The sequence below is a fragment of the Cupressus sempervirens genome, chromosome 6 (assembly GCF_028749045.1).
Source record: "Cupressus sempervirens isolate cs-2001-9-10 chromosome 6, ASM2874904v1, whole genome shotgun sequence".
Taxonomy (NCBI): Eukaryota; Viridiplantae; Streptophyta; class Pinopsida; order Cupressales; family Cupressaceae; genus Cupressus; species Cupressus sempervirens.
Genome location: NC_143123.1, coordinates 346,874,322 through 346,899,187, shown reverse-complemented (window position 1 = coordinate 346,899,187; position 24,866 = coordinate 346,874,322). Strand labels below are relative to the sequence as shown.

The window sequence follows — 24,866 nt, the reverse complement described above, 5'->3', positions numbered from 1 at the left end:
TTCTAATATTTACAGAGATACAATAAAATACAATAGTGAGCATTTAAAAGAAACATAAAGATTTTTCTAATATGTTACAAACGTAAATGGCAGAATACTTTACTTATTAATCATAGATCAAATGATCTATATATACAAAGAGGAGAGTCGAATAGAATAGAAACATTATATTCTAGACTACACCTAAATATTAGAAACATTCTAATATTTACAGAGATACAATAAGATACAATAGTGAGCATTAAAAAGAAACATAAAGATTAATTTAATACCCCCCTTAATGCTCAATCTATTTACTACACCAAATAGATCCCTTGAATTTAACAAACTTGTCAAGACCAAGGGTTTTTGTGAAAATATTTTCTGGTTGCTCTGAGGTAGGGACATAACGTAACTGAATAGATCCATCTTCTACTAACTGTCAGATGTAATGGCAATGAAGCTCTATGTGCTTGGTTTGGTTTGTTGATGAAACACTGGGTTCTTGGCAAATTTGAGTACTCTCTGATTGTTCGAAAACAAAGAAGTCGGACCTGCTTGAGGAATATGTATATCTGCAAGCATCTGACGGAGCCAAATTGCTTCACAAGCTGCCTTGACAGCTCCTCTATTTTTTTCTTCTACAGAGGAGAGTGCCCGTGCCTGTTGCTTCTTAGTGGTCCAGGTAACTGCTGCAGATTTGATACTGAACACATAGCCAGAAGTAGATTTCCTGCCATCAACTGAGCTGGCCCAATCGGAATCCATGAATCCACTGAGCTGAGGAGTAGTACTCCTTGTGTAAAGAAGACCATAATTTGAAGTACCATGTACATAGCGCAATACATGTTTTGTTGTAATCCAATGATCAGTCTTGGGGTTTGTCATGAACTGTGAGATACAGTTGACTGCAAAACTAAGATCAAGTCTAGTAGTAGTAAGGTAGATGAGACTACCTACTAGTTGCTTGAAGAGTGTTTCATCTACAAAGGAGAATCAGATTGTGCTGACAATTTGAGACCAGTCTCCATAGGAGTAGAGGCAGGTTTGCAATCCTGCATTTGAAACTTGTCAAGCAAATTTCTGGCATACTTGGACTGAGACAAAAAAATACTGTTGTCAGTCTGCCAAACCTCAATACCTAAACAATAATGAAGCAATCCAAGATCTATCATATCAAAAGTTCTACATAGATCTTGTTTGATTTTTGAAATCAAATGTTCTAAACTCCCAGTAATGATCAAATCATCCACATAGATAACAAGAAAAATAATATCATTACCATAGTGTTTAATATACAAATTACTGTCTGACGGGCTATGCTGAAATCCCTGAGCAACCAAGTACTGATCAATCTTTATGTACCAAGCCTGAGGGGCCTGTTTAAGACCATAGAGGGCCTTCTGGAGTCTACATACTTTTGGTTTTGAACCGACAACCTTGAAACCTGGAATTCACCATTGAGAAAAGCACTCTTCATATCCATTTGATGAACTTTCCAACCATACTAAGCTGCAATGGCAAGAAGAAGGTGAATAGTGCTCATCTTGGCTGTCGGGGCAAAGGTCTCCTCTTAGTCAATGCCTTTGCGCTGGGTGAATCCTCTAGCAACAAGTCTGGCTTTCTATTTGTCCAAGGTACCATCTGCATGGTACTTGACTTTATAGACCCATTTACAGCTAATGGGTTTCTTCCCAGGAGGGAGATCTGAAAGAACCCAGGTGTGATTCTTTTGAAGATTGTGAAGTTCAACATCCATTGCCTGTTCCCATTTTGGAATTCCTTTGGCCTTTGCATATGTCTGGGGCTCAGGAATACTATGGATGTTGGCCATAAGAGAAACATTAACTGTGTTGTGTTGAATGCTCTTATTTTTGGAGGTTCTACCCTCAGTGAGTTCATCAGGATGAAGATCACTAATTGTTTGAGCCCACCATTTTGGCTGAAGAGTAGAGGAGCCAATATCAGATGCTGTCAGAATAGCTGGATGAGGAGCAGGTATAGGAGCTATATTATGTAGAGGTGGCTGAGGTAGTGTATCAGTAGCATCAGATGACTCATATAAAATAGAAGGACCCAAGTCAGAGATTGTTGAAGACTGAATCTCGAAATGCGGTGGGGAGGCAGAGAGCTGAAATGGTCCGAGTTCCTCATCAAACACAACATCACGATTGAAGATTAAATAATCAGTGTTTACATTAATCAGTCTGTAGGCCTTATGTGTGTGACTGTATCTTGTAAACATGAGTTTCTGGCTTTTAGAATCCAACTTAGTGCATTTGGCATCAGGAATCCATACATATGCTAGAGAGCCGAAAACTTTCAAATGGTTGATCCTAGGTTTGCGACCAAACTAGGTTTCCTCGGGAGTCTTATGGTTAACTGCAAGGGTGGGTGACTGGTTAAGAAGGTAGACAGCTGTGGATACTGCTTCTGCCCAATATTTTTTGGGAACATTTCTATGTTCTAGCATAGCCCTAGCCATTTCTGTGATGGTACGGTTTCGATGCTCTACAACACCGTTTTGCTGAGGTGTGTGTGGTGTGGTGAACTGACGTCTAATGCCATGAGTAGTATAGAAGGCATTATCGGTCCTAAGAGTACGGATGGGGGAACCAAACTTTTTTTCTACTAGGGCTTTAAACTGCTGAAATATAGGAAAAGCATTTGATTTTTGCTTAAGAAAATATATCCACATTTTGCGACTGAAATCATCCACAAAGAGTAAGAAGTACCTGTTCCCAGTAACAAAAGGAGTACTCATAGGACCACATACATCAGCGTGGACTAGCTGGAGTACTTTAGATGCCTGCCATGATTCACCATCCTTAAATGGAAAATGTGATGGTTTTGGGTTTGGATATCAGGTAGGCCATGGACTAAATTATCTCGAGCAAGTTGTGCTAGATATTGAATGTTCAGGTGACCATATCGTTGATGCCAGAGGCTGCTGAGAGTGGATGATTTTGCAATAAAGGCACGCTCAAGGGAATTGCCTGAATCTACAAGCCTATAAATACGATGATCCTCAAGACCGACAACAAGTGTAGTGCGAGAAGCACGATCAATAATCGAACACTTATTTCCACTAAAAACGACATCCTATTGAGGGGAGTGCTTCATAATTTGACTAACAAACATAAGATTATGTTTCATGCCAGGAACATAACATACATTGAGGAACATGAGTGTTCTTCCTCCGGATTGAATCTAAACATTGCCCTTGCCAACAATATTGTATTCTTCGCCGCCTCCAAAGATTATTGAGTTAGAATAAAGAGTGAATTCAACAAACCAATCACGCCTGTGAGTGAAATGTCGGGAGGCACTAGAATCTATGTACCAGGCAAAAGATTTCACATGATCTGCAAGTATGTTGGCCATAAAGGCATGGTAGATAGATTCTTTCTGCTTTGAGTGTTGGGCAGCATTGGCTTGCTTTTTAAGTGAGTCTAACTTCTGATGCTCATAATATGTGAATATCTCAAATGGCTCAAACTTTGAGGTGAGAAAATGAAAGACCCAGAAAAATCAGAGAAGTACCCAGAAGAGAGCTTGGAAAATCCAGAAATAATATGCTGTCAAAATTCGGATAAGCTGGCTTGAAAATCATGGCACAAAAATCGAGGCACCTAGAAAAATTTGATGACAACCCATTTGAGATCTTGAAAAACCCACCAGGAATATGTATTCAAAATAGTTTTTCAACCCCAAGAATTAGGGTTTTGGGCAAAACTCTAGTCGGTGGCTTTGAAGATCGGATTTGCAGAAAGAAAGGTGGTTTTTACGGAAAGAAATGGCCGATCTGTTGCCCAGAGCATGACTATAGGCTGAGACGGTGCCAAAAGAACAAAGGTGACCTTCCAAACAGTGGCGGATGTTGGCAGACACGGGATTTTTGAAATCACAGAGCCGTCTATTTAAAAACCAGAGCCATGAGTTTGAGTTTGCAAAAAAACTCACGGATTGTAGAGGTAAATGTTACCCAGTCGCGAGTGCAGGCAGCAGATCTCCTTGATACAAAAAAGCCGCGATTTGTCGCAAAGGAAATCCGCAATTTCTTAAAAAAAATGGCCACGATTTTTTTCAGATGTTTGATAAACCGATTTTGGATAATAAACCCTTGTTCTAGATTTCTCAGGCAGAAAACCCTAGGAAGGTTTTAGAGAAAATCGATTGAATTTTTTTTGAAAAAATTTAAACAAATAATTTCATGAAGAAATTATAATTTTTTTTTCAAAAAAATTGAAGTATTAGCTCTGATACCATGTTACAAACGTAAATGGTAGAATACTTTACTTATTAATTAGAGATCAAATGATCTATATATACAAAGAGGAGAGTCGAATAGAATAGAAACATTCTATTCTAGACTACAGCTAAATATTAGAAACATTTTAATATTTACAGAGATACAATAAGATACAATTGTGAGCATTAAAAAGAAACATAAAGATTATTCTAATATGTTACAAACGTAAATGGCAGAATACTTTATTAATTAATTAGAGATCAAATGATCTATATATACAAAAAGGAGAGTCGAATAGAATAGAAACATTCTATTCTAGGCTACACCTAAATATTAGAAACATTCTAATATTTACAGAGATACAATAAGATACAATAGTGAGCACTAAAAAGAAACATAAAGATTATTCTAATATAGATAAGTATTTCTCATCTTTCAGTATTACACTTATCTACTCATTGAACTCTCTCTTATTTGTACTTCTATATGTGCTATAAAGAGTCATTTTCCTTAATCTTTTCCCTTGTCTTTGAGAATGTCCTTGTAAGAAAGAAGATCGGAATATTAGGCATACTACCAAATATTGTGCAGACTCAATCTTATGATAGTAGCTCCAAAGAAGCTGTGATTTAGGATTCATGTAAGAATCATCTGATGATTAGGTTGGATAATGTGAGTTTCTCGAAGCAAATATCCTTGATGATTGAGATTATGAGAGGGATTCTGACAGTTCATTAGAGGCAACCTTGGACAAAGAGAGGGAGCAGATAGAATATATGATTTAGTCAGAAGACCTCATGCTATTAGGATAACTCTTAAACTAGGGAAGCATGACATGACATGTTGCTAGGGGGTTAAAAGGCTGATCACATATTCAAAGGTATAAGTGCAATCCCTTGTAATACATTCTTATCTATGAGAGATAAGTTTAAGGTGAAAACCTTATTCTTTGATGTGTTTCATGGTGGATGTTATGACACCACCACATGACAGTATCCGTGGTGACTTAATGTGAACTTTCCTTGTAATGTGTGTATGGGCTTGCCCCCTGTGTACATCATGAGGAAGTGACGACTTTCAAATGATATCACTTGTATTTGGAGAAGTTATTGAAAGTTGATGACCTTATTGTAACTGGTATCATGATATACATCTTGTGTAAATACTGAAATAAATCATGAAAGGCTTTATCTTATAAATCAACAACTAGGCGTTAGATGTTATTAATTTAACTATCTACAAGTTGTTTGTATAGATATATTTTAGGTACTTGGTGAATATCTTGCCTTGATATTCTAAAAGGCCATTACCGCATTGAGTACTTGGTGAATATCATTTAGTTGATGTTCTGATAGGCCATTACTCATAGTACTTGGTGAATATCATTTGATTGATGTTTTGATAGGCCAATACTTACATGATATCATATACTGGAAATCTTCTGATCAAAGATTTCATATATGTATTATTCTTGAAATATTACCTATGTTGTAATATCTGTGTTTTATCCTTCATCATTAAGAGGGAGTGTTAATGTTATAATTCTATCGGAAAAATTATATTATATATATGAGATATATAAATAATATATGAAAAATATTATATATGGAATAATTAACTTATGTTAAGAGTATATATATATATATATCTTGTTAAATATAACCATTATAATATATTGAGGATATATACTTGTGTTATAACTATAACTAATATAAGTTAATATGTTAAAGAGACATGTCTCTTTATTTCACATATATATTCATTCCTATAATAACTTGAAAAACACATAAAATATCCACGAGTGCTATTACAAGTTACCTAATAGTTTAATCGATCCTATTTCACTAACAGATTAGCAAGGACTGAAATCAATCTTATTGAATATAGAATTTATTACTGTAGTTGCCAATTCGACTTATAATTAAGAGAGTTATTTCTAAGATTGACAAGAGTATTAAAGTATTATAGGAAATAATATATATATATATATATATATATATTAAATCTGATCCTAATTAATGTGGTACCAATGCGGGTTTGAGAGACAATCAAGATCAGATTTTAAATCTATATATTATTGTTGGAAATCTTGTACATACAAAATTGTGAATGGAATCAGACTTGAAGTTGCTTCAAATTTTGAAGCTTGGAACCTGTGAATGATGCTAATCCTAATAAAGTATGAGTTAAAAACAATCATAGAAAATCCTAAAACTAAATCTAATGAGAATGACGAAAAGAGTCAATGGGAAAAAACAACACTAGAGCAATGATATTATTAGTAGACGGAGTTAAAGATCATCTATTACCTATTATCACAAACTTGGACTCTGCATATGATATGTTCAAAGCTGTGGAAAACATGTTTGAATTCAACAACACTAGCATGATTCTTACACTTAAAAATCAACTTTGTAATCTTAAAAAATGAATACAGGAGAGACCATCACCTCATACTTTATGAGGATAACAGAATTAAGGAACCAACTCTCAACAATTGGTCACATCTATGATAGTAAAGAGTTAACTATGATAATTTTAAATGGACTCCCTATCTCATGGGAAAACTTTAAACAAGGAATTAGTGCTCCTTCTAAACTCCCCAAATTTTATTGACCAAAAGCATTCGAGAAGATTGTAATCTAATCTTTAGAGGAATCGTTGTGGAATCCACAAATGAAGACATTTAGATTCTCACCACAAATTTGAAAAGGAAAAAAGGGCAACAACTCAAATGGAAAACAACCGTTCAAGAAATAAAGAGACTACTTTACAATACAATGTTATAGATGCGACAACTATGGTCACACTGCTGCAAAATGTCCTGACAGACTCAAACATCAAGCTTCCTTTGTTGAAGTCAGTATTTCAAACTTGGATTGAAAGAAATTTGTATTCTAAAGAACTTCAAAATATCTTAATATTTGTGAAATATTAGATTGAGAGGGAGTTCACCGTTCTTTACCATCCTCACCAAACCTCTTGCGAAAACGAAAGTGCAACACTTAGTAGGTAAATTTGGTATGTTGTAATTGTTGGGAAGAGTCTCAGGATATCTTGCATGGTGGATTAATTTCTTCAAATAGACCATGAATATAATGTTCCTATGGTAAGTATTATTGAGGATACGTGTGCACATACCTTATGGACATTTTGAGTACTTGTTTAATATCATGTGACTTGATATTCAGGAGGCCATTACTCATGATATCATGAGATGATATCTAAATGGTGGATATTTTCTGATCAAAGATATCCTTAAAATTTGCCATGCCTTATATTGTATTGAGGCAATATCTAGTTCTATTATTATCCTCCCTAGCTAAGAGGGAGTGTTGATGTTTGTAGCTTCAGTTGGATAAAATGAGAGACTGTTCAAATGACTGACCAAGCGGCTTTGTTGTTGGTAAGGGTTATTAATAATAAGTAGTGAGGAGTCACTACCCATGTTGGATTGCGACTCCTTCATGGGAATTGTGAGTCACCATGGATCGTAACCCCACGGTCATATATATATTGGTATCCATTGCAAACTGATGAGCGATAGAAACAGACATAAAATCAGTCTTCAAAGGAAATCAGTTTGCTGCATGTCCAATATAATCTTAAAGTCTTTACATGATATTTGGTCTGCAGTGATATTGAATACAGTCTCCAACATATCACTGTGTGAAATGATTAGAATGATCAGCACAATCTGAAATCAATCTTATTGAATATAGAATTTATTACTGTAGTCTGCCATTCAGACTTATAATTAAGAGAATATTTAAGATCGACAAGACTATCAAAGTCATATAGGAAATAATTAATATCAAATCTGATCATAAAATTTAACACCCTAGCAAGCTGGAAAAGAGAAACTTAGATGATATTGGCTTAAAATGGAGACTACTTGTTTGGCCTGAAACCCTAGATGAATTTTGTTGAAAAATTGTAGAAAAAATCTCCCAAACATGCCTAAAACCCTAGATGATTTTTGTTGGAAAATTTGTTAAAAAAATCTCTCAAAGACACTTGAAACCCTATTTCACATGCCCAAAAATTCCCAAAAATCGCAAATTAAACCTTTCTCACAGAAGGAAAAGCATGATCTATTAATGTTTTAGGCAGAAAATATCTTAGAGATTGCACAGGCTTGTCACATGAACAGTGAGGCATGCGATAAAATGCAATAGAAAATGTGGGCAAAAAAAGGACTCCAAAAACCAACATGATTCAATGAAATGTGATGGTTGTTTTAATATTGCTGAATAGAAGAAACCATGTTGATGTGAGTTTTGTTCTACTACAACACACAAAATCAAATATTCAGTATTTCGATATGAAACACCAAATCTCCAACTCTCTCTTGAATAAGGATGTTCATATGTAAAATAATGTATACAAATTGTGTGACCAAATGGGACAACCTCAAGGTTCCTTCCTAATTGTGGACTTCCATTTAGTTATAATAATGTAATATGTTGGTTATCACAAAGGAACCTACGCTTTTCATTCAATGGATATCAACTCCTTCAACTTCTCCAAATCAAACAACTATAAACTGAATAAGTTGCAAAGGAAATAAAGGCTAACTAATTCTAGGAATGCAAGACAATGTTGGTGATGGGTTGAGCTTCTACTAATCCTTGCTACATTGTTTCAACTAGGCATACGAGTGGCTAGCTTCTACGAATGAGAAAATGATTTTCACATTGTCAATATTCATCCAATTACCCTATGAAGGTGCAATCCAAATGAACATTTGCAATAAAAGTTAAAAGACTTGCAATTTAGGCCTAGACTAATCTTACACCTCTACTTACAATCAGCAAGTAACAAAAAGCTATGGACACTAGCTTCACCATTGATCACCATTCACCAATATCTTCCATCTGATCTACTTCTACTTCTACTTCTACTTGAAATAAAATCCTAATATAAGTGAGAGATATAAGGAACCATGGAATACACCAAAATGATCATATATATCCACCATGAAGACCAACAATGAATAAAGAACAATTTTGGTAGTACTTTGGGAACAACTCTCCAGTATAACTCCTTGGAAATTATGTGAGGAAGGCCTTATATAGGGAGCTCAATCACAATGAATGTACAAGATTAATTTGAAATCAAGGGCCAAGATTAACCCACATATGCCTTAATTAGGGTTTCCATAACCACCTGCTACAAATATCAAATGCTCACCCAATTACAATTAACGTGGGCCAATGAAAAATTCAAATTCATAGCATTTAGAGAAATGCTAATGACAAGTAGACCAATGAGAAGAGAGCACTTGTAGAAGAAGCACCACGTAGAAGGCCAATGAGAAATTCAATTGCATCGAAGGGCCAATTGGAAAAAGGGCCATGTGGGTCTATGCCACTTGGCACCAAATGGGCCAACCAAAATAAGATATTTATTCATCAAACAATGAACAAATTTAGGACCATGTGGCCTATGCCACCTCATCATCTTGGGAATTGTGCTCCTCATACTCATCCTCATCCTCTTTTTCACATTTAGTGAACTTGGACACAATCTCATTAATAATTTCCTTGGGGACAATTGGCATATTCTAATTGTTTGAGCAAATGGATGCAACGTCAGTAAACTCATCTAGAAACTTTATATATGCCCACTTGTTGATGAGAAATCAATGCTAAGCCTTCAATTGTGATGGCTGATCTTCTCAAGTACTTCATCTTCTTGAAATTTCTTTGTCCTGTTCGCCCTAGAGTTTCTCTCAAGCTCTTTGAATGGTTCTTGTCTCGAATCTTGCCTTCTAGTAATAGTTGGGTTCTTCATCTTGATCTAGCATTTCCTCTTAGGTGGAGGCCATGTCTCCCATTGAAACTTTTTGTGCCTTTCATTCATGTCTTAATATCTCAAAGATTTTCTTTGTAGTGTTCTTTGATCATGAACCAGATCTCATCCTTAACTGTCTATCATCTTCTCTTTAACACTTTGGAACCATTTGTGATCTTGATCTTGATGTCCTTCGATCTCAATATTGCACCCATTGCTCGAATCCATCGTTGAAACATCTTGCTTGCACTCAAATCCTCCAGCTCTTGGCCACCTCTTGTCTTGGTTTGAAGCTTTGGCTTTGAAGTTCAGCTTCTTTCTCCATACCTGGAGCCTGCAATACCAACATCAAATCTCTGATATTATCATATGAAATCGGGACTAAAAATAAGGTATTCACTATTGTTGCATGAAATCATACTCCTGTGATTTATATCAGACCTAGAAATTAATCACTTTAAGCTATCGTATCCTATTAATGATTGTAGCTTCGATCGGATGATCCAATCGATGGAATCAAATGTTTGTATGGCCTATTGGCCTTAAACATTTGATGTCTATTCTTTACTATTATTATCATGGAGCATTAGTGTGTGTGTGTGTGTGTGTGTGTATAGATTCAATCTTATGACAGTAGGTCCAAAGAAGTTTTGATCTAGGATTCATTAGTCATCTGATGTTCATGCTAGATAAAGTGAGGATATTGGAGCAAGCTATCTTCTATGATCAGAATTATGAGTATCCTTCTATAACAAGAGGGAGTCTGGCACATCCATCAGATTTAAACTTGGAAGTCAAAGAGGTTGATGCATGAACTTGGAGCTTCAGAAGGGAGCCACATTAGCATGAATGTCTAATGTAACCGAACTTGGAGATAAACCCACATTTCAGTACTTTCACTCATATTAATATGAATCAAAGTATGCTTCTGTGACAAAGGGAGCAGATAGAGGATATGCTTCAGTTGATTTTGATTCAGATGGAATAGACCATGTCAAGATGGATTTTCTAGTGATCAGTAAACTGAAGCATTCAGAGGACTATGATTCATGCGATGAAGTTCCATGTATGTAAACAAGAATGCCTTTATGCAAATGACTAAACCCATACATTGCATGCCAAGGTTGTTTTTCTTAGAAATTTAGGCTCAATGGGCTTAATAAGACCACTCGTTTCTTCTTCAGCACCTGCACTTTGAGTTTAGAGCCCTTATTTTGAATTTCAGTGACAGATATTTCAGATTTAGGCCCTATCAATCCATTTTTGGCCCACACGTTATATTATACGGATCTGATTTAGCTAGCTGAAGCTACATGCTAGGCATGGGCATTTATTTCATTGATTTTTGTGCCCAAATCTGGGCTCAATTAGCCCTGAATTAACCATATGCTTGCATAGGGCAGGCCCCAAGTCAAACTATAAATTCATTTTAATGTTCTTAGCCCACACGCTACATTTAGAACAGGGTTTAGTTGGTTTAGTACTCATATCTGATTGGCTTTTGGGCCCAAAGAGAGCCACATGTTTTACCATATGTCCTAAGTTCAAACTCCAATGCAAGTCATCACCTAGATGATCAGTTTTGGGGTCTATTAAGGCCATTTATCCACACATTTCATCTGTTATACGGCCTGATTTAGTTTGTTGAGCCTGCAAATAGTATTTAAGGAACCTTTATCTCGAATTTGGAGCTCTAACCAATAAGTTTTTAAGGCCCCAAGCTGCAAGTATTATCACTGCCCCTTAAATCTGGGCTTCTTTAAGGTCTTGACATTGGTTTTGGAGGCCTAGTTAGGGTCTTATCCCATCTAATTAGACAAATCTCACAAAGAGCTTTATACATTGTCATTAAAACAGTTTTATGGGCCCAAGGCCTCTAACTTTGAACATTGAGGGCTTACCACTTAGCATCTTGGACCTTTGTTATGAGTTTTTATCTCTTTCTCCTAGGATCAGACTTTGATTCCATTTTTATTTTACCTAACATGAGAGGCAAGGGTGCTTCCTCTACCTTTAATGAGACAAAGAGGTGCTTCATCCAATCAAACTTGAGACTGGAAAATGCTTCCTCTGATTATAATATGAGACAAGGAGGTGCTTTGCTAACTAAACTAGAGACCAAAAGAGGCTTCCTATACCCCTATTTGAGTCACAAAGGGGTGTTTCCTCTCATTTGACATTTGAGATGCTGAGATGCTTCCTCTCCTTCCCTTGAAAAGAAGAAGTGCTTCCCCTCCTTCACTTAGAGTGAAGAGGTGCTTCATCTCATTCCACACTTGGTCAAAATTTACTCTCCCTTAGCTCAAATTTCTTTTTTATTTATGACTTCCAGACATAGCCAAATTTTGCAAATTTTTCAACCACTACGCAAATAATGCCTTTTAGATCCTAGATTGCTGCTAGACTCACTCTACTATCTAGACCTACTTAGCAAACAGAGGGGGTCCCAATTTGCAATGGGACAATGATGTGAAAACCTAACAACATCTAGCTCCCACCCAAAGAAATGCTCTTGAACATTTTAACAATAGAATTTACTTAGAATCAAGAACCCTCAATTAATCCCCTTTTCACCTATCCAATGACTAGGAATTGTACTCAAAATGAGAGGAACCACGAATTAAGCTAAGAACCTTAATCCCTAGTTACTTAGATATGTGCAAGTTATTTGTTCCTTGCTTGACAAGAACCTTGAAATCTTTTTAGTTTTATTGGACTTTTAATTTTAATATATCCTTACTCCAAAAGCATCTTGGATAGAACCAGATTGCCATCAAGTGTCCATAGCCTTGATGAGGTTATCATTGTGGTCAACCACGAACATTTCTCTACCTTTAGTGATTTTTATTGAGTAGCACTGGTAGAGATATTCACACATCCTAAGCGAAATTGCTTTACTTTTCTTTCCTTTTCATTTTCTTTTGTTCCTTTGGTTTCTTCTTTTCCTCTTGATATTGCTTTTCTTTTCTTTCCAATTTGCAATGGGACAATGATGTGAAAACCTAACAACATCTAGCACCCACCCAAAGAAATGCTCCCGAACATTTTAACAATAGAACTTACTTAGAATCAAGAACCCTCGATTAATCCCCTTTTCACCTATCCAATGACTAGGAATTGTACTCAAAATGAGAGGAACCACGAATTGAGCTAAGAACCTTAATCCCCAGTCACTTAGATATGTGCAAGTTATTTGTTCCTTGCTCAACAAGAACCTTGAAATCTTTTTAGTTTCATTGGACTTTTAATTTTAATATATCCTTACTCCAAAAGCATCTTGGATAGAACCACATTGCCATCAAGTGTCCATAGCCTTGATGAGGTTATTGTTGCGGTCAACCACGGACATTTCTCTACCTTTAGTGATTTTTATTGAGTAGCACTGGTAGAGATATTCACACATCCTAAGCGAAATTGCTTTACTTTTCTTTCCTTTTCATTTTCTTTTGTTCCTTTGGTTTCTTCTTTTCCTCTTGATATTGCTTTTCTTTTCTTTTCAATTTTTTTTGTCTTTGGCTTACAAGCATTTCATCTTGTAGAGGGTTTGGAAAATCACAGTGATGCTGAAGTAGGTGCCTGATTTTCACTAGTTCTGATCTCACTTCAAGAACTTCCAAAGACCTCAAAGCAATTAAATGTGAGTAAAATGTTGTAACTAAAAGACTTACACGTCCCAGGCAAAATGAATGAATTCACCCCAAATTTAGTACGGAACCTTTTCAAAGGGCTGGATATTAGGAACATATTGCATATACCTTTAATGGTCTGCCCCTGAGCCCCATATAACTGGACCTGACTTAAGGCTGGCATTTCAAAACTGACTTCATGTGATTGAGGTATAGTAACACATAAAAATTATGCCTCTTGAGTTCCATTAAGTATTTGGTATGCACATTCATTTCCTTAAAAACCTGTAGTACCATTAGAGTTTGGTTACTTCTACAAGCAGTTAATTTCTCTTATGTGTTTACTTATTTCTTTGTGAAACCCCAATTCTTAGGTACACAGGCTCAAACCTATCCCTCTATGATCATGCCCTTTCCACCTGCAAACCAGTCCCTGAATTCCGCCTCAACCAGCGGGTAAGCCCCTTCTTCAGCTTTCTCTATATGCTATTCCTCCTAGGAAGCGACTGACCAGTGTGAATTCATGGTATTCAGAAGAGCAATCTCACTAGCATCATACTAGATCTGCAGGGAGGTTTTGAAGCACTTTATTTAGTATGCAATGCCGCTTTTAATGAAATATCAAACGGCAGCATATATACGAATATTTATTGTTGAAATGGAAACCCTTTCAGTAACTCACACACAAATGCACCACTGGTCAAACTAGAAATAACATGTATCAGACTAAGCCTGCAAGGAGGATCTGAAGGACTTTGTTTAGTATTCAATGCCCCCTTTTATGAAATATTGAACAGCAGCATCTAGTACCAATATTTATTGTTGTAACCCTCACACAAAATGATGAACTCTTCATGGATAAATCTACTGCTAATTAAACTACAAATATGTGAATATAAATTGCTGTCAAATGGCAGCATCAAATATAGATGCAGGAAGATTCATATTGAAACCCTAATTGACACGTGAATACTAAAATCTCAATTAAATGGTTGTCATCATAAACTACAGAATAATCAATGCTACACATCAACAATCACATTTACATTTTGGAATAACATATTCACAAAAATATAGAAATATTTGAACAACACTTTCATAAGAATGCAAAAGCTCATATGCTGTTGTAAACTGTTATTATAAATACATAATGATATCATAATGACAGGGTACTATAGCAGTAGCTCTTAGCGGACTGAAATACGAAAAATAAACACAGTACACTGAAATGCAAATATAAGTAGTTTACAGTGAGTGGAAAATGGAAATACACTGCAATCTCGTCGGCTCAACTGTGATAACTGGATGAAACTGCCTCAGAGGAGTTGACAACAAGAGGCCTTTTGTCCACTGCTCTTGCTTATAAACTTGAGTTTTTTCATCTTCCAAGTCTCAGCATACGAAAGGTTTTTGTAAGGAGGAGAATTAGATGAACATAAGTGCACAAGCTATCAGAAAATCATAAAAGTGGGATTTATAAACAGTGAATAATTTTCTTTTAGTAATTTTCTTCTCTTCATAAGTTTCTTTTTGGTCCCTCTAATTTGAATTTTGTTTTCCCTCCAAACTTTCCTGAAATGTGCTTAGCAACCATTTTCAATAAAATATTAGATAAGGCCGTATAATGTCCCATTTATATTGCCACTTTATTGAAATAATAATATTAAAGTTTCTCTTACAATTTTTTGAAATACAATTATTGGAATGAACTTGAAATATAATTATAACTCATTTTTCTAACTTTATTGCATTAGCCCATATGAAATAAAGAAACAAAACCCCTATTAATGTAATTAGAAAAAGAGACGTGGCATAGAATTATGCCACGAAAATATTCAGTAGAACGCGTTTCATAGAAAAAGATATAGATTTCACGAGAACCTGATCACAAATTTGGAAGAAATATTTCAGAAGAGCATATTGCAAGAAAGGAAAAGTTGAATACTAACTCCACAATTCAGTTAGCCTTTAATACTCCTTAAATGACCAAAATAGTTTAGTGGGAATAAAATTGCAACCAACAGTGAGCTCTGACCTTGTCCTGTAGTATATTGGCAAAGATGACCACGAAGAAACTGCTTGGTTTAGGTACAATGTTAATGGAATCTTTCACCTTTCAATGTATAATAATCCATCATTTTTAAAGTGAGACTTGCGAGTATTGCTGAAAGCTGGACTCCAGTGGGGAGAGCAGATCAGGGTGGATGGAGGAGGATGAAATACTTCCCTGTTCCATCAATTTGATCTTTATGGCAGAAGTGGTATTGATGGGACAATACCCCCACAGTCGATAGAGTTGAATTGTACATAACTGTTAGCAAATACTTCAAAGCATAGGTTCTTTTGTTTCCTATTTCTGCCATGAATTCTCAACAATTCATTTTACAAAATGTCAGTTTTGCACAATAGAATTTTTTTCGACACATTTGTATTCTTCAGATGATTGGTCCAACAATATTAAGAATAAGCTATTTTCATATTTGCAGGTAGCTGAGCTGAACTTAGCAAAGTTTATTGAAGACATTGTTGTTCCGCCAAAGATGATTGACACTATTGTGGATGGAGAGGTAGTTCCTATTTAAATTGTGAAGAAATAATTTTTCTTTGAGGCCAATACTATAAATTTATTTATCTATAATTGGATAGAAGCATCAACTGTGGTACGATAACTTTAAATGGTTCAATGGCTTTCAGGCACAAGCAATCTGAGCTAGATTGTTTGTGCACCATCTACTGTAGGAACTTATCTGCTTGACATTAGTTCTGCATGCATCTTTTAAGTTGATGGCTGTGCAATGACTCTTGAGCAATCATATATGTGCCTGTGTTTGTTCATGTATTATGGACAAATTAAATATAAATCTTCCTGCAGGTATTTCTAATTTCTATTAAGCTTAATGACAATGTGAGAGTCACTGAATGATTGCATGTATGTCTAGGTAAATGAAGAATATGTGAAAACTTTACAAATCTTAAGTAAGAAGTTGAAATATGTTGAGGTGGATCCCATGGCAAAGACTTCTGCAGCTTTAAAGGATGTAGAACCAGAGCTAGAGAGGCTTCGTCAGAAAGCAGTTTCAAAGGTTTGTGGAAACTGCATGATGAATCAAATTCTGGTCTTATCCAAGCATAGTTATTGATTCATTTGCTTGATCAAAACCTTATTACAGTTTAATTGACAGGCCTGGAAATGCTAACCACTGTTACACTGCATTATTGTAGATTTTATCTAAAGCTAAATTCCATAAGGAGTGATAAATTTTTTTTATAACCTTCTTACGCTTCTGTTTGTAGGGTTTTGATTTTATTGTTCAGAAGCTTCAAGCTCTAAAGAAGCCTAAAACAAACATTCAGATCTTACAACAAAATGTTCTACTCAAGTACAAGTAAGTCACTTATGAGGATTTTCAGTTTTTGTTTAGAAGTTATAACCTTCTTGCTACTGACCTTTAGCCATGGCTTCTCATAACTGATGACTTAAACATTAAAGCTTTTCCTTTTGGTGATGTTACTCAATTGTGGGATTTTTTCGGGCTTTTCCGGGTACAAAATGTACCAGAATCTGATTCTGAAATGAATCTCCTGTGGCTACACTGTTAAAGATTTGTAGCTTCGGTCAGATAAGTCCAATCGATAAAATCAAATCATTATCTATTACACTTAACATTCAATGACTATCCCTCTACGATCATGCCATTTCCACCTGCAAACCAGTCCCTTTGTTTCGCCTCAACCAGTGGGCAAGCCCCTTCTTCAGCTTTCTATATATGCTGGTCCTCCTAGGAAGTGGCTGACCAGTGTCAATTCATGGTATTCAGAAGATCAATCTCACTACTATCATACTAGATCTGCAGTGAGGTTTTGAAGCACTTCATTTAGTATGCAATGCCGCTTTTAATGAAATATCAAATGGTAGCATATATACCAATATTTATTGTTGAAATGGAAACCCTTTCACAAAATGGTGAACCGTTCACACACAAATGCACCACTGGTCAAACTAGAAATAACATGTATCAGACTAAGTCTGCAAGGAGGATCTGAAGGACTTCATTTACTATTCAATTCCCCCTTTTATGAAATATTGAACGGCAGCATCTGGTGCCAATATTTGTTGTTGTAACCCTCACACAAAATGATGAACTCCTCACACATAAATGCACCGCTAATTAAACATCAAATAAGTGAATATAAATTGCTGTCAAATGGCAGCACCAAATAGAGATGCAAAAAGATTCAAATTGAAACCCTAATTGACACATTTATATACTAAAATCTCATTTAAATGATTGTCATCATAAACTAAACATCAACAATCACATTTACATTTTGGAATAACATATTCATAAAAATATAGAAATATTTGAACAACACTTTGATAAGAATGCAAGAGCTCATACGCTGTTGCAATCTGGTATTATAAATACATATCATAATGACAGGGTACTATAGCAGTAGCTCTTGGCAGAACGAAATACGAAAAATAAACACAATACACTGAAATGCAAATATAAGTAGTTTACACTGAGTGGAAAATGGAAATACACTACAATCTTGTCGGCTCAACTGTGATACCTGGATGAAACTGTCTCAAAGGAGTTGACAACAAGAGGCTTTTTGTCCACTGCTCTTGCTTAGAAACTAGAGTGTTTTCATCTTCCAAGTCTCAGCATACCAAAGGTTTTTGTAATGAGGAGAATTAGATGAACATAAGCCCAAAAGCTATTGGATAATTAAAAAAACTGGGATTCATAAACAGTGAATAATTTTCTTTTTGGTCCTTCTAATCTGAATTTTGTTTTCCCTCCAAATTTTCTTTAAATGTGCTTAACAACCATTTTTAATAAAATATTAGATAAGGCTGTACAATGTTCCATTTATATTGCCACGTTACTGAAATAATAATATTAAAGTTTTGTTTACAATTTTTTGAAATAAAAATATTGGAACCTACTTGAAATATTATTATTAAATCATTTTGCTAGCTTAATTACCTTAGCCCATATGAATTAAAGAAACAAGACCCCTATTAATTTAGTTAGAAAAAGAGATGTGACATAGAATTATGCCAAGAAAGCATTCAGTTGTAAACATTGTTATTGGACTGATATTACTACAGCAGTAAACATAGTGAAACAGCAGCTATGTGAGCATCACAGTAATGTGTGATGTATCACAGATATTAGTTATTATGAAACGTTACTCTAATCGGGTGAGACATGCCTCATAGAGAGGCATGTTCCTATGTGGACTATGTCCATGCAGGGACATGTCTCTGCATGAGACATGTCCAATAAGAGTGATATATATATATATATATATATATATATTTCCATCTTGGAAAATACAGATATACAAGTGTGTGAATACAAGATACAACAGCAGCAATACTTACTCAAGTCTGATTTGATCTTTCGTTCTAATTCTGCAAACACAATATTGGTGGCAATATTAGAGATATTATAATCAAGGAAATAACTTGAAATAAATTTAAAAATTCCTTCTATCTAAATCTGATATACATTTAAGAGTTCGATACAATACTCTTATGTTTATGAGAAGGGCAGATTTTATTCAGTAGGCCTGTGATTATACATGGTAATGTGTTTATTGAATGTTTGAAGACAGCAATAATTTTTGGTAGCGTGGTTATAAAGAGTTCTGGTTAGTAAAGTTAGTTTTCCAGCTGATTCTTTCCTCTGATTATTTAGCTGATGGAAGATACTTTTCAAAATCCACACCATCTGGTAGAAAGTTATATTTGTGTTAGGCCATCTCTCTCTCTCTCTCTCTCTCTCTCTCTCTCTATATATATATATATATATATATATATATTGATTCCTTTGTTTGGATTGTAATGAGGCTTTTGGAAAATCTCAAATTTGTGAAATACACGTCCTCCCATTTGAATCTGTTATTGTTTTGGTTGAATCCCGGACTTGCCTCTAACAATCAGTTAAAATAAGAGTGAAAACAGTTTGTAGTTGTATATGCTAATTTAGTGATGAACATTCAGCCACTCCATTATATAGCATATTTACCACTCACCTGGTTATTTGAAATTTCTTGACATTGAGGATTTCATGTACAATTAGTTTGTTGTAATGGGTCAAGAAAGATACATAAGCCATTGTCCTGCTATAATAAACAATAAACATCTTCATGAATTACACTTTAAAATTGGTACAGTTTGTGATGTATAGTTACCTTTAACTTTCCTGTCAATAGAAAAGTGTGTAATTACTTCAGGAAAGCCATTTCTTGTAATTAATATATGAGCCTTTTGGAAAATCTCAAACTTGTAAGATAAATCCCCTCCCATTTGAATCTGTTGTTGTTTACATGTTTGAATCCTGAACTTGCCTCTAACAGTCTGCTACAAAAAAATGGAAACAGATCGTAGATTTACATGCTAATTTACTGATGAATATTCAACTGCTCTATTATAGATTGTATCTGTCATGTGCCTGGTTATTTGAGATCTCTTTATATTGAGGATTTCATGTGCAATTTTGTTTGATTGTAATTGGTCAAGAATGATACATAGGCCATTGTCCTGCTATAAAAACAATAAACATATTCATGAATTACACTTCAAATTGGTATAATTCAGGAAGGCCATTTCCTGTATTATATATAAGCAGGATACAAAGTCAGTACCTATCATTCATATAAACAGATTTGTTGTTTTTTAATCTGATATCATATAGTTTTCATGAAATGCTAAGGGTTGGTATTTGAGGTCCAGGTATATTGCTGCATTTCTTAAGGAACATGGAAAAGAGGTCTACCATGATGTTCGCTTAGCATATATAGACACATTGAACAAGGTACGCAGTTCTGTTAATGCCCATTACATATTCAAATTTTTCCTTGCATTTATAAGAAGTCACAAGATTTGAAAATAATCAAGTTACAAATTTAATATTGAAAATATGGTTTGGGTTTATAGACATCATTTAAAATATCAATATGGGTTTCTTTGATGAGGCAATTATAAATATTCTCTAAATATATATGTTAGCATAATTTTATATGGATTCTCAGGGTACAGTTGTGTTTTAATCTCTAATTGAATTATGAAAATTGTCTTCTTGGGACATTCTCTCAGAACTTCTAAAATGTTATTAAAATTTAGTGACCACTGTGTAGGTACTCAGTGCTCATTTTCGTGCATACATACAAGCACTAGAGAAATTGCAGCTGGATATAGCATCTGCAAATGACTTGATTGGAATTGATACAAGGAATACAAGCTTATTTTCTAGAGCAAGGGAACCATTGAAGAACCGATCAGCTGTATTTGCATTGGGTGACCGATTCAATATTCTTAAGGTGCTTCTTACATTGAAATTCTTATTATTACAGTCTGTCACATTATAGTGCATTTTTTGTCTTCAGTTTCATCTTTAGTGGCTTTTGTTAGTCTTTGTTTGTTTCTTTCATCAGGATCTTATCTGCAATTATCTGTTTGGTTTTTTCTTTTGCCGAGTTTCTATTTTCCTTCTATTATTGGTCTCACAGCTCACCCATGCCTTTCCTCTTGTAAAAGTTATCCTGCTGCCATTCACTAGTGCAACGACCATGTGCCTTCATAGGAATTTTGTTTCGTATTTGTATTGTCACACTATTCTAGGCAAATTACATCAAGTTTAATGAAGAATATTTCTACAGGAAATTGATCAGCCTGCCTTGATCCCTCATATAGCTGAAGCAAGTGGTGCCAAATATCCATATGAAGTTCTCTTCCGAAGCCTGCACAAACTACTTATGGATACAGCTACTTCTGAGTATGAAAGTGCATTGGTTGAATTCTTTTTGTCTGGATCTTTTTTTTCCGAAGGATGATCTTTCATTTGTTATTTCCCATATTATGCTTATGTCTTTCCACAGGTATCTGTTCAGCCACAACTTCTTTGGAGAAGATGCAATTTTCTATGAAATATTTTCAGGTATAATTTGGAAGTCTCGTGACAGATCATTATGTGTGTATGAATAGAGGCATCTGCTGGTGTGTCTCTGGAGATTGGGATCATCATAATACTTCAGTGTGTGCTATTCAAGCTGTCACTCCCTTCTGTATAAGTGCAGCAGTGTTTTTATTCGTGCACTCAGTACTTTGTTCTTCTGTTGAAATCTGCAGGACCATTCGCAGTAATTGATGAGCATTTTAATGCTATTCTCCCCAATTTCTTTGATGCAATTGGACTTATGCTCATGATCCGTATAACACACCATCACCAGGTAATCATTTATAAGAGCAGGTCAATGTGATAGAAGTCATCACTATTTGATTTGGTTTTGTATGTCTACGCAGTCAAATGTTTTCACACTGTTTACTTGGAAATGCTTTTTTCTTCGATGAGAAGAAGGTTCTTTCTAGTTTTTTTTTGTTTGAAAGATTTAGACTAAAATCATTTCTTTTCTATACATCATTAAGATACATCACCATAGAAAGAATGAATGAAAGAAAGAAACAATATTAATGTTCACGGATGTCCATGTAATTGATAAAAGAGGCTAGAATTCACATCTGGTACATAAGCAAAGGGCAAGGGTACAAAAGGCCCTAGATGTAAAAAAACAAAAAAAGTGAGAAAACAGAGAAAATAAAGTATACATATTGGGTAAACCTAAATAAATGACCCCCAACTAGTACAGAACTTAGAAGAATTTAAATTGATTTGTTCTTTTATAGTAAAACTTAATTTGCCATTCTTATTCTTTGTCAGTTATATCTGAATCGTACTTTAAATGCTGTTTTGTTCTTGGGGAATGCAAGAATGAATTACTTGTTCAATGAAACAATAACTTTGAGGCTATGCTCCACGGGAACGTGTCCCTTGGGTTTTTTGACTCGCTCCCATCCCAGGGACAGTACAAGGATGCAGGGACATCAATTCCTCGCCCCCTCATGTACTCTTTTCTACAAAATTTAGAAACGGTATCAGAAATGACTCCTAATAGTGGTCGAGGATGTAGGGGACAGCGAAAAGTTCCCAGAATGGCTAGGGGATTCCTAGGATTCTACTAGCTGTGTCAGGGACTTCTGGCCGTACCCTATGGTTCAAGCCGTTTTTGGACAGCCAGATTGTAAAAAATAACACTATCATCTCTAATGTTTGACTTGTAAAAATTAGGGATAACCTACAAATTTCTTCGTGTTTTAAGGCTCTAAAACGTGTCTTTTGTTTTGATTTATCAGGATTGCTGCAAATGTATTAACATTGCCTCTTCGGTATATGTTTTCCAAGGGTAGCAATCTCTCTCTTATATTGTGGATAAGACATGGAGAGAAATGTCCCTTCATGGGACATGTCTATTAATTATTTTTTAATTATTATAACAATTGATTATTTAACTATATATATATATGTAGTTTGGTGTCATGGGTTTATTCAATTGAAGCTACCAAACAATAACATTCCCTCTTAGCTATGGAGGATAATCACAAGATAGATATTACACCATTGGTAATATTAGGAATGACAAATTTTAAGGATATCTCAGATTAGAAGATCTCCACCATTTTGATATCATGTTTGATATCATGAGTATTGACCTTTCAAAATATAAACACATGATATTTACCAAATACTTTTGAGTACTGGCCTTTCATGATATCAACATTGGATATTTACCAAGTACTCAAAATATATTATTTTCATGAGGAGAGGCAACGACTGAGGAGGCTTTGCAAGTGGGCATCTATCAAATCCTATGTGTACTTGCAGGGATTCGTGGTTCTTTATGTGTTACTTGTGTCTTTTTGTGTATTTTATAAGTTTTTTCCACGTGTTTTTTTGCCTTGTGTTTGGGGCATCATTGTTTGTGGTGGTTTTTTGTTTTCAGTTCCGTCTTTCTGGTCATGGTTTGGGGACCATTTAGGGTTGTGATTTCTTTCCCGTCCTATGTGCAATTCCATTATGACGGAGCTGAATGATCATGAGAACTCGAAGTAGAAGGAGGTTCCCCAATGATGGAGAATAGTGGAAACATGGCTGCTAGGCCTGGAATGAGTGATGTTGTGGAGAAATTGTCATATAAGGTGGTAGTTGTAGAGTCTTCTGTCACTATATGCCCTAACTCTGCTTGTTTCAAAAGCGAGTTTGTTAGAGCCCTTGCTCGGAGAATAGAGGATGGAGATTGTACCAGAACTGATGGAGATCGATTGGGAGGCAATGCCAGCTCAGAGAGTTTGAACTCAGGAGGAGAAAAAATGGATAAGCCCCCTCTTTCAAGATTGAAAACTCTCTTGCCCTCCTCGAACCAAGACATGGTAAGAGCTATCAAATTAGAGCAATCTCATCTAAAGAATGGTGCTATTTTCTTTAGTTGTATGGATAACAAGTTTTTTCTTGTGAGATTTATTTTTGGATGATTGGTTTAATAGCATTTGAGGAAAAAACTTGGTATTGTTATCAATTTTAGCCATATGATTCAAAAAGGGTTGTTTGTGGTTTTTCTTAAAAATAAGGTCATGTAGGAAAAAGTGTTGAAAAAACATATCGAAATGTAGGGAAAGCCTTGTTCAGAGCCATTTTGTGGTCGCCAAAAGGTAATTTTGATCAATTCCTAGCCAGATCATCTTCCCACTGGGTCGAGATTTACAATCTCCAACCTGAATTTTGGCCATTTCTTCCTCAAAATTTCAAATCTCTGGGGATGGTTCTGCAGGTCAAAGATTCTAAGATTACACTCTCTTTTCTCAATGTCCATATCCTTATTGCTCTTGACCTTGAAGTGGATTTCCTAGATTTGATTTCAATTGATGTGGAAGGTGAATTGTTTTCATGGAGAGTTTCTCTATCAGGAAACCTAGGGGCATGTTTGCATTGCAAATTCAAGGGACACACAAGAAAGGGTTGCCCTGCTTTGAAAAATATTTAGAGAACTTTTGATGTACTGAATGAAAATAAAGATGACAATACTAATGTTGCAGCCTCTAAACTGGTTTCAAGACCCTTAGTTAACACCAATTTTGATAAAATTGATTCTAGTAAAGGAAATAAGGTGTAGGAAAATGAAAATGAAGGTGATTCTAATAACAATGTTGTGGATAAAAACTTGAACAAAAGAAAAGATAGCTATCATGAAAATAATAAGGATGTTGATTCTGGAAAGAAATTTGCGTCTTTGTCGAATCCCTTATTTGAGGATGATTTTGAAGTTGTTCCTGCTGGTGGAGATATTTGTGTTGAAATCCTAGTTGG

General features: G+C 35.2%; 1 protein-coding gene across 14 annotated transcripts in view; it reads left to right on the top strand.

The window, feature by feature from the left end:
- Positions 1 to 24,866, top strand: part of POK (Vps52 / Sac2 family) — a 227,940-nt gene that overhangs the window by 140,238 nt on the left and 62,836 nt on the right. For all 14 annotated transcript variants that reach the window (XM_089788133.1, XM_089788132.1, XM_089788137.1 and 11 more), the window contains 8 exons: positions 16,140 to 16,220; positions 16,593 to 16,736; positions 16,948 to 17,039; positions 20,402 to 20,483; positions 20,806 to 20,988; positions 21,328 to 21,443; positions 21,547 to 21,605; positions 21,797 to 21,897. In XM_089788133.1, the coding sequence (XP_089644259.1) occupies positions 16,140 to 16,220; positions 16,593 to 16,736; positions 16,948 to 17,039; positions 20,402 to 20,483; positions 20,806 to 20,988; positions 21,328 to 21,443; positions 21,547 to 21,605; positions 21,797 to 21,897 (858 nt within the window). The remainder of the gene's footprint in view (positions 1 to 16,139; positions 16,221 to 16,592; positions 16,737 to 16,947; positions 17,040 to 20,401; positions 20,484 to 20,805; positions 20,989 to 21,327; positions 21,444 to 21,546; positions 21,606 to 21,796; positions 21,898 to 24,866) is intronic.